Source organism: Myotis lucifugus, unplaced genomic scaffold (genome assembly GCF_000147115.1).
Source record: "Myotis lucifugus unplaced genomic scaffold, Myoluc2.0 scaffold_577, whole genome shotgun sequence".
NCBI classification, from domain to species: domain Eukaryota; kingdom Metazoa; phylum Chordata; class Mammalia; order Chiroptera; family Vespertilionidae; genus Myotis; species Myotis lucifugus.
Window position 1 is genome coordinate 275,666 of NW_005871625.1, and position 11,415 is coordinate 287,080.

Here is an 11,415-nt window from a genome sequence, read left to right on the forward strand (position 1 = left end):
TCCACACGTTGCTTATACACTAATATAAAACATACCTTGAGAATTTTCTTAGGTAAGTCAGAAAACATTAGAAAATGCAGGCTACCAGTTAATTAATAGAAATTAGTGCATACGGTGAATTTGTGACCCAGCATAAGGGAATTCTAGTTTAACAGTCCAATAAATTCTCAAAAACTGCACAAAACAGATGTGTAGCTTAATTCGTTATAAGGCAAATACTCATGTGCCATCACTATGTGATAAATCGTATCACCAGCCATACTGAGAGCCCCTCGCTCCTTATCCCAATGCCTCCCTCCTCCCTCCACCCAAAATAATCACGACCCAGACCTGTTCTCTGTGATTTTACTCTTGTGTGTTGTCCCTAGGCACAGTAGAGTTTGGTTCATTTTCCTTGGTTGCTGTTTCAGTCTCTCTCCCTTTCTTGTCCTTCACTTACTCTTGGAAGCACAGCCCAGGCTCCATGACAGACTGGATCCGGCTGAGTGTACACACACACTCAGTGCGGCTCTGCTTGCTCTTTCTCATACGCAGTAGCTGGGTCTGAGTGCTGCCTCGTTCTCGGGTTTATCCCTGCAGATGCGTGCTTTCGTGTCTGCTTGTCTATTTTTATGTGTTGGACCTTCTTGGTGCCTCAATGACTAGACCAGTGGTCGGCAAACTGTGGCCCCTTGACTGTGGCTCTTCCACAAAATACCACGTGTGGGCGCACACGTACAGTGCGATTGAAACTTCGTGGCCACACTCAAGGGACCAAAGAGCTGCATGTGGCTCGCGAGCCACAGTTTGCCGACCACTGAACTAGACCATTCATTCATTAGGGATTGCAGAACGAAGATGTGCTCAACCCATCATTTATTTTTATTTATTTATTGGAGTATTTTTATAAGTACATGTTTCTGGTGCCCGAGTTTTACAGCCCCTACAGGAAAGGCAGAGTCTGCATGTGATGTTCCAGTCACCTTGCCCATCCTAGGTCACTACATCCTTTAGCTATGACCTGAGGTCCTCAGTAGCTTTCTGTGTAGGGTATCACCCATCCCAGCGGACCTGCAATAGCCACTTCTCTTAGTGTCTTGGTTTCTTTAGTGGGAAACAGCTTTTCAATGCCATAGTATAGGCACTGGTGTACTCTGACTACCATGGGGTTCGGTCACTGTTCCTGGTGCTCTGTGTACACAGGCACAGGTCCATTTCTTCATACATGAATATGCGCACAAATATAAATGCTTTTTACTGTATGTATTGCTAAGATAGAATCTTCTCCAGGCAGGTATGCTCAGTGGTTGAGCATCGACCCATGAGCCAGGAGGTCCCGGTTCAATTCCTGGTCAGGGCACATGCCTGGGTTGCAGGCTCAATCCCCAGTAGGGGGTGTAAGGAGGCAGCCAATCAATGATTCTCTCTCATCATTGATGTTTCTCTCTCCCTCTCCCTTCCTCTCTCTGAAATCAGTAAGAACATTAAAATAATATTTAAAAAAAAGATAGAATCCTCATGAATTCATACCAAGGTTTCCAATTCAAAGTGCTGTCTAAGGTGCTTTCAACTTGGCCTCTTCATTGTCTGGATGTCCTATCTCCATGTTGTGTCATGACTTCTGGGCTTTTCCTGTAGATAGAGCCAGAGGGATGATATGTGCATGCGCATCATGTATGCTGTGTACACACATGTATACATGTATATGGCTGCCTTTTTCTTTTCAATGAAAACCTCAGGAGTTTATATTGATTCTTTCAATTCAAATTTAGAGCTTCAGAAATTTTACTTAACCTTTGCTGTTTATATCTGTATATGCTTCCATCCTGAGGATCTTGGTTCCTAAGAACCCAGGGGATGGTTAACTTAGAATGTCCCATAACTGTTATTTACCTTACTAGAGGCCCGGTGCATGAAATTCGTGCATGGTATGGTCCCTAGGCCTGGCCTGCCATCAGGGCCATCTTCCCCTGCTGCCCACAGCCAGCCCCACCCCCCACCGCCACCCACCCCCGGTTCCCTGCCCACTGGGGGGAGAGACAGAGAGGTTGGCCGTTTCTGCCCGCTAGCCAGCCCAGTCCCCCCACCCTCCCATCATCCCCGCTAGTCGCCCTCTGTGTGGGGGTGACCAGCAGGGCGGGGCCTTGGCCTGGCGCCACCTGCGTCCGTGACCACCCACCCCCGGTTCCCCGTTCACCATTGGGCGATCGGGGCCTGTGGGCTGGGGGCAGCTCCTGCGTTGAGCGTCTGCCTCCTGGTGGTGAATGTGCATCATAGCGACTGGTCGTTCCGCCGTTCGGTCGATTTGCATATTGCCCTTTTATTATATAGGACTAGAGGCCCAGTGCACAAAAATTTGTGCACTCAGGGGGGTCCCTCAGCCCGGCCTATGCCCTCTTGCAGTCTGGGACCCCTCGGAGGATGTCCACCTGCTGACTTAGGCCCGCTCCCTTGGGGATTGGGCCCAAGCTGGCAGTCAGACATCCCTCTGGCAGCCCGGCAGCCCTCGAGGGATGTCCACTTGCCAGCGGAGAGTAGGCCTAAGCTGCAGTCGGACATCCTTAGCGCTGCTGAGGAGGCGGGAGAGGCTCCCACCACCACCGCTGTACTGGCAGCCGTCAGCCTGGCTTGTGGCTGAGCAAAGTTCCCCCTGTGGGAGCACACTGACCACCAGAGGGTAGCTCCTGCATTGAGCGTCTGCCCCCTGGTGGTCAGTGTGTGTCATAGTGACCAGTCATTCTTAGTCGTTCTGCTGTTAGGGTCAGTTTGCATATTACCCTTTTATTATATAGGATAGAGGCCTGGTGCATGAGTCGGGGCCAGCTGGTTTGCCCTGAAGGGTGTCCCAGATCAGGGTGGGGGTTCTGCTGGGGTGCCTGGCCAGCGTGGGTGAGGCGCTGATGGGTGTTTGCAGGCTGGTCACACCCCCTTCAGGGTGGTGGTCCCCACTGGGGTGCCTGGCCAGCCTGGGTGAGGGGCTGAGGACCGTTTTCAGGCTGTCCAAGTCCCCTGGCAATGGAAGCTCCCAGCCTCTCCTTTTTATCTTTTTATTATTATTATTATGGGGTTTATTTACCTTCTATAATTGAAACTTTGTAGCCTTGAGAGGAGCTCAGAGCCAACCAGGGCGGGCGGGAGGGAAGCCTCCTGCTCACTCCAGCTCCATGGCCATGGCCGGCTGAAAGCAGGTATATGGGGTTTATTTACCTTCTCTAATTGAAACTTTGTTGCTTTGAGTGGAGCTCAGAGCTGCCACGGCAGCTGGGAATCTTCGCTTCCTCCATCATTGGGGCAACCAAGCCTCCTGCTCGCTCCAGCTCTGTGGCTGCTGGCCGCCATCTTGGTTGATTTGCATATAGTCGCTCTGATTGGCTGTTGGACGTGGCTTAAGGTGTAGCAAAGGTACAGTCAATTTGCATGTTTGTCTTTTGTTAGTGTAGATTCCATATTGTACACACTGGCAGCTCAATACATTAATACTGCCATCACCGACACCATCACTGAGGACAACTAAAATGTTGGTATATGTCCTATAATTCTTGCATTTTAAAAGAAATAGTTGTGCTGTTATTGCCTGCATTGTTCAGCATACAGCAGTGACCTGCTTCACTCTTCCTTTAGCCTTATCTGTCCAGGTTCCATACATCTGTGCATCCGGGACCCACAGCCTATGTCTGCAGGTCCATTTTGTCCCTCTGATGCTTTTTCTCTAGTATATTCCTCAGTGAGGACTTAGGGAACAAATACTCAGTTTGAAAATACTAGTCATTGTTTTCCTAACATAGTGATACCTTGGAGATATTGTGGGGTTTTTTTCTAGACCGCTGCAATAAAGTGAGTACCGCAACAAAGAGGGTTGTCATGTTTTTGCTGGGGGCGGCCTTGCCTTCAGTTTGTAAAAATGAAACATAAAGTGAAGAGCTTAAAGCAGGGTATTCTGTTCTTGAAAACATTGACTCACATCTTGCTCCCCCAGTGTCTTAAAGCATCTGTGGTGTCATTTTCTCCTGTTATAAAGCTTTGCTGTCAAAGACTGGTAGTAATCTAATTGTCTTTCCCTTTAAAGCCATTTGCTGTTTTGGCTTAAATATCCAAATGTTGTTGTTTTTTGTCAAAGTTTAGTGATACGTCCTGCTGCTGGTTGCTCTGGGTCCATGTGCTCAGTACAGGACAAGCTCTTTCAAACACAACTTTAAATCTTGATTTGCATCAGAAAGTTTTCTTGAATGAGTAGTTTTTCATTTCTGTGCTTTTTCTTTGCTTTTTAAAATCTCTGGTGATCCTGTTATCCTGGTTCTCAGGGTCCATCTTCAGTGTTTGTCACACTGTTGATTTTTTATCTTTTCCTTTTTTTACATATATATATATATATATATATAACTCACAAAACATACAATTCACCCGTTTAAAGTATACAATTCTCAAGGCCATGAAGTAGTTTATCATTCTAGGAAGAAACACATACTCATAAGCCAGTGGTTCTCAACCTTCTGGCCCTTTAAATACAGTTCCTCATGTTGTGACCCAACCATGAAATTATTTTCGTTGCTACTTCATAATTGTAATGTTGCTACTGTTATGAATCATAATGTAAATATCTGATATGCAGGATGGTCTTAGGCGACCCCTGTGAAAGGGTCGTTCGACCGCCAAAGGGGTCTCGACCCAGAGGTTGAGAAACACTGTCATAAGCAGTCACTACCCCCACCCCAAACTCCCTCTGCCCCTGACAACCACGTATCTACTCTCTGTACCTTTCATGTAAATGCATATGGGGCATGTACCAGCACTTCATTCCCTTTCATTATTATGTTCTATTGCAGTGATGGCGAACCTGTGACACGCATGTCAGAGGTGACAGACGAACTCATTTTTTTGGTTGATTTTTCATTGTTAAATGGCATTTAAATATATAAAATAAATATAAAAAATATACATCTTTGTTTTCCTATGGTTGCAAATATCAAAAAATTTCTATATGTGACACGGCACCAGAGTTAAGTTAGGGTTTTTCAAAATGCTGACACGCCGAGCTCAAAATGTTCGCCATCACTGTTCTATTGTGTGCATGGACCACACTTTGTTTACCCATTTATCAGTGTGTGGACATTCAGGTTGTTTTTATTTTGGGGCTATTATGAATAGTTTCAGGTATACAACATAATGATTCAATATCTATATATACAAAAGCCTAAGCAGCCGTTCGACCGGTAGCAATGACGCACAATGACCAGTAGGTTAGGTTGTTGCTGGGACCCTGTCATCCCTGAATCTGGTTCATCTGCACCAAATTCCCTTTCAATGTGCATTAATCTGTGCACCGGGCCACTAGTTTATATGTGTTACGAATTGATAACCACATTAAGTTCTAGTTAAAATCCATAATCTTACATAATTAAAGAAATTTTTCTTTTCGTAATAACTGTTAAGATCTACTTTCTTAGCAACCTTCAAATATACACGGTGGAGCAAAAGTAGATTTATAGTTCATATGAAAAATAGTATCTACACTAATAAAAGAGAAACATGGTAATTAGCGTACGACCGCTACCCTTTTCATTGGCTAATCAGTGAGTATATGCAAATTAACTGTCAGCCAAGATGGTGGCCGGCAGCCATGCACTGAAGCGAGCAGGGAGGTTTGCTTGCTTCAGTGACTGCGGACTCCAAAGTTCCCCGCCTCACTTGCCGGCCTCTCAGCGGCAACTCTAAGCAACTATCTACTATGTTGCAAATAAGAAGCTAAACAAAACCCCAGAAACCGGCTTTCATTCAGCCGGGTTTTAGCAACATTGTATCGATGTTTTCAGCGGCGAGGCCTCAGAGCTAAAGCTGGCCCAGAATAAAAAAAAGGAAAAAAAGAAAACAAGGAGCGGTTGGAAGCTTCAGTCACTCGCTTCCGGAAAACAGCCCTCAGCCCCTCACCCAGACTGGCCGGGCACCCCAGTGGGGACCCCCACCCCGATCCAGGACAGCCTTCAGGGCAAACCAGCCAGCCCCCACCCGTGCACCAGGCCTCTATCCTATATAGTAAAAGGGTAATATGCCTCCCGGCACTGGGATCAGTGGAGCAGCGAGGCTCCCGGCACCGGGATCAGCGTGACAGGGGGCAGCGCCCAAACCCCCTGATCAGCCCTGCTCTGTGCCTGATAGGGAGGAGCTCCCCAATCCCCTGATTGCCCTGCGGCTCTGTGTGTGACAGGGTGCAGCGCCCCAACCCCCCCCCCCCCCCACGAGCCCTGCTCTGTGTGTGACAGGGTAGAGCATAACCTCTCCATCGGCCCTGCCCCGAATGTGAAAAGTGGCGGCGCCCCAACCCCCTGATCGGCCCTGCTCTGTGGGTGATAGAGGGTGGCGCCCCAACCCCCCTCCATGGGCCTTGCTCTGTGTGTGACAGGGTAGAGCCATAACCTCCCCACTGGCCCTGCCCTGAGTGTGACAGGGTGCAGCGCCCAACCCCCTGATCCGCCCTGCTCTGTGTGTGACAGGGTACGGAGCCCCAACACCCCTGATGGGCCCTGCTCTGTGCGTAACAGGGGGCAGCACCCCAACCCCCTGATTGGCCCTGCTCTGTGCGTGACAGGGGGTGGCCCCGCAACCTCCCCATCGACCCTGCCTTGAGTGTGACAGGGGGCGGTGCCCCAACCCCCCAATCGGCCCTACCCTGAGCGTGACTTAGGGTGGCATCGCAACCTCCCGATCCGCCCTGCTCTGTGCATGACGGGGCGGCGCCCCAACTCCCCAATCGGCCCTGCTCTGAGCCTGACCAGGGGCTGCACTTAGGAATTGGGCCTGCCCTCTGCCACCCGGGAGCAGGCCTAAGCCTGAGTAGAAAGGACTAAAAGGCACTAGATGCATTGCCATCTTGTGTGGAAAGGGGATGGGATGTGGAGCTGGAAGACCTCTAAGCAGCTTACCTATTCTATGCCTCTGTTTTCTTATCTGAACAATGACCTTTTGAAGGTAAAGACCATTAATGTTTTCTTCAGCAACAGTCAGTCTCTGACAGTGGGTCTCAGCCCTGTCCATGTCAGCCCTAGGGGACACTGGCTTTGTTTGGAGACAGGGTTATTTGTCACAGCTTGGCTGCAAGTGCTGTGGACTTGTGTGGGCAGAGGCCAGTCATGCTTCTAACCTCCCTACAGTGCACAGACAGCCCCTGACAGAATGATGAGGTCCAAAATGCCATGATGCCAGGTTGAGAACCCATGCTCTAGTTCAGGGGTGGGCAAACTTTTTGACTCGAGGGCCACAGTGGGTTCTTAAACTGGACTGGAGGGCTGGAACAAAAGCATGGATGGAGTGTTTGTGTGAACTAATATAAATTCAAAGTAAACATCATTACATAAAAGGGTACGGTCTTTTTTTTTTTTTAGTTTTATTCATTTCAAACGGGTCGTAGTTTGCCCATGGCTGCTCTAGGATGTAAGCAACTGAAAGAGCTCAGTCTGTCTTCATGGTTCCGTACAGAGAGGAAATGTGCTGAGTCAGTCTCAATGTTCATTTTTTTCCAGAGAATTGTTTTTAAATCTGTTAGGAAGAGGGGGAGACCCCTTCAGAAGAGAGAAGCCACAAACACATATAGCGATTATCAGTGCAGACTTCCTTCTTGTCGATGTTGCCCAGCAATGATTGTGTCATTTCTTCATTTCCCAGTAGAAATGGACGTCCCCGCTGCCTGTTACGTGCAGATATCCCTTTGGAGGTCATGTGCAGGACAGGCGTAGTTTGAAACTTCCGAGTAGACTTATTGAGAGACCTTTTTTTACTTTAAATGACTCAGTGCTCTTCAAGTGGGGATCTCCCTCATCGTCAGCACATTAACTACAGGGAAGTTGAGGAACAGGGACACAGGAGGAACTGCTGAGATGGAGAAGCTTCTGCCAGATTCAGGTCAATCAGAAGCGAAGACAGAGTATGTTACAGTGTAGAGGATGTATGTAGAGTATATAACAATATACAGAGAGTGTATACAGACTTACAGTGTGTATGGAGTATATAACAGAATGTAGAGGAAAGCACATACACTGCCCTGGCCAGTGTGGCTCAATGGTTGGAGAGTTGTCCCAAACACCAAAAAGTGGTGGGTTTGATTCCCGGTCAGGGCACATGTCCAGGTTGTGGATTTAATTCCCAGTTGGGATGCATGCAGGAGGCAACTGACTGATGTTTCTCTCTCCCTTCCTCTCTAAAATCAAGAAAAACATTAAAATGTTATAAAAAATAAAAATCTATTTTAAAAAATAAAGTACATACACTGTATTCTGTTCTTGAATCTGCAGTGAGTATCATTAGGCCTCGTTAGCACCCCTGTTTCCCACTGTTTATCAAGAGTTGCTAATCGCTGTGTAATTCATTTTAAACAGGGCAAGCCTCCTTATGCTGCTTCAGCAGAAGAAGTGGCCAAAGAACTGAAGTCGCGATCCGGGGAATCCAAGTCCTCCGCCATATCTTCAGACGGGTCCCTGGCTGAAAATGGAGTGGTGGCTGAGAAGCCAGCTTCCCAGATGAATGGGAGTGCAGGCGACACCAGGGCCCCCAGCCACTCGGAAAGTGCCTTGAACAATGACTCTAAGACGTGCAATACAAATCCTCACTTAAATGCACTAAGCACAGACAGTGCTTGCCGTGGAGCTGATGCTCTGGAGGCAGCTGTCTTAAAGCAAGAAGAATAAACTTATTTTTTATAGAGGGTGAAGGATGCTGGAAGGGTAAGGATTTAGGAATATCTGGAGAGAAAGAGAGCCTACAGTTATGTACATTTTTTCCTTTCCGTAAGAGAAAAATGAGGACTTTGGAAATTCGGATCCCTCTTTGATATCAGAGATTTAAAAAACACATTTTTAGTTTTAACCAGTTGTAGTCAAAATGCTACAATAAACAAAAAGAGAGAAAGAAAATGAAGAGCATTTGACTCCCACTCTTAAAATGAAGTACACACAAAGTTTAAACTGGTTATGACAAAAGCCTATAGTTGTGTTTCTTGAACTATAAAGAAAACAAATTTTGGCAGTCTTTAAGTATATATAGCTTAAAATATCATTTTTAGCATTTGGCACCATATGTATGCCATTATCTTTGATTTTGCATTACTGTTCACAAGAAAGCTTTGTTTAAGGCTTTGATTTTATGATTATGAAAGAAATAAGGCACAACCACAGTTTTTCTTTCTTACTTAAATTTCATCACTGTTGATGTGGTTCTTTTGTGTTAAAAGAAAAAGTGCAACTATCAAAACAAAAAATTATAGAGTAATATTGCCGTTCTGCTGATTTTAAATATACAGTACATCATACATACTTTACAAGCAAGTTAAATGGAGATAAAGTTGAAATCATAGAAGATGCAAATGACCTTTCAAAATCAATACAATGTGTTCTGAAACTTTTTGTGACTTAAATACCATGCATCTGTGATCAATGAACTATGTGGTTTTGAATCGAATGTAGACCATTAGTGCTACTACTTGAGCTAAACTTACTGCATGGTTCATAATTTTTAAAGTGTGTAGTTAATATTATGCATGTTATTGTCCTTTCTTCCATTCTTACCAGTATGTGCCCATTTGCAAAACAAAAATGCTAATAATCAGTAATAGTTCTATAAAAGATGTTAACTCTGTTTAGTCATTGACTGATCTTGCTCTAACCTTAAAATTTTGTGATTATTGACCTCTGTTGCATTTATTCTAAAACACCCCAAAATTATCTAGCTGTTTCGAATATCAACATTACCCTGGTGTATTCACTGCTGTATGCATTACTGTTCTTTGTTGCTGTTTTATTCCTTCATATTAGCAAAATATGAAATTCTGTGAAAAACAAAAAAAAATCCCTTTGATCTTTAACCCCCCCCCCCCTTCTGTAGCAGGAAACAAATTGCTTGTTCTTGAGAACTTTCCCATCAAGAATTTAGTAGAAGCAGGTATACTTATATCATTTTGATGTTTTTGTTAATGTTTCCAAACAATGTACTTTGAAATCAGAATCACTTCTTATTCGTTTTCATATAATTCTCCTGATGCTCTTCATCACACATTAGTGATCAGAAACGAGATGTAATTCCCCAATCCCTGCCCGCAAGACCTGAGTAGGATCTTACTGTAAGTTGAAGGGAGTTTTGCCCTAACTCATGGATTGTGCAAGAATGAACTGCTGTTGGGTTTGACTGATTGTAGATGGGTTGTGGTGTGGTGTATTGAAGGCTATTGAATGCAACTTACAATGCTTAATAAAAATCTTTATTCTTTTAGTATAAAGTATGGTGTGACTTTTAAATTCCTTGTATTTTACTGAAGTTTAATTCAAATTGAAACAGCTACTGAAGAGCTTGGTCAAATAAACAAGATTGAGAAATATTTTGTCCTTTGCAAGTAATTCCAGGTTTCCAGCTCTAAAGGAATTTACATACATCGTTAATGTGGAAATGATGCTGGTGTCTGAGTTTGTTACAAAGAAGACAGTCCCTATGATAGAGTAGGCTTAGAAATAGAAAGTTATTGTTTCTTAAAAAGCCCAAGGAAGAAATAAATTTGGTCTTGATTAAGCCACTTTTTAAACATTAGCCAAATCCATACTTTACTCGGCTTTTTACTCAATGTCCCTTTTTGTCCTGGGGTCCCCCACATTACATTGGTTGTCCTGTCTCCTCCAGCTCTTGTCTGGCAGTTTGGAGAGTGCTGCTGGGCATTTTGTGGAATGTCCCTCCTCTGGGGCGCATGCAGTTAACACGGCACCAGTGGACTGACCTTACCTGGCTGTTGGTCAGGTTTCCGACCTGTAACATCGCCCCGCCCCGTCCTATCTGCTCCTGGGGGGTCATGCACCGCCCGCACTGGGAGGGGGGGGGGGTGAATTTCCCGAAGTTATTTGGCGTTACTGTGCCGGGCAGCCGTGTTTTTACATCAGTGAGTTCTGAGTGCTGAGCACAAGACGGGGCGACGGAATTCGTTTTTACTGGTGCCTGTTTTCTGAAAACCCATTGTCAATCTCTCGTGCTCTGACCCCCTCAATGATGGTGCCGAACTAGGAAATGCTACTTTAGCAGCACTGTTCTGGGGGTTTCAGCCATCCTGTCAGGACCACACTATCATCACCGCAGAGCAGCTTTCACCCACTGCAGGCGACACGGCTGGAAAGCGGCGAGGCGCCCCGAGCCTGCGGCCGGCCTCCGCCCAGGGCTGGCCCTCTGCGTGTCCTGAGCTGCCCCTGCGGGGACCGCGGCTGCGGGCGCGCGATTGGCGCCTTCCGCGCGGAACCGGGGGCGGAAGGGGAAGCTGGCGGGACCCGGCGGCAGGGAGAGTCGCCTCGGCCCCGCCCGCTACGCAGTCGGAGGAGGACGCAGGCAGGCGGAGCTGTGCGCTCCTGCCCGTGGGCGGAGGGAGTCTCGCGTAGGGCGGGAAGGGGCCTGCGTGGGGCAGGGGGGGACCTGGCGTCG

General features: G+C 46.6%; 1 protein-coding gene across 2 annotated transcripts in view; it reads left to right on the forward strand.

The window, feature by feature from the left end:
• Positions 1 to 10,237, forward strand: part of FAM120A (family with sequence similarity 120A) — a 92,916-nt gene extending 82,679 nt beyond the window's left edge. Inside the window, exon 17 of one of the 2 annotated variants that reach the window (XM_023745752.1) lies at positions 8,346 to 8,654. In XM_023745752.1, coding sequence (XP_023601520.1) covers positions 8,346 to 8,654 — 309 coding nt within the window. Of the gene's footprint in view, positions 1 to 8,345 lie in introns of both variants that reach the window. The other variant, XM_023745751.1, reaches the window with a different exon arrangement.
• Positions 10,238 to 11,415: the final 1,178 nt, after the last annotated feature.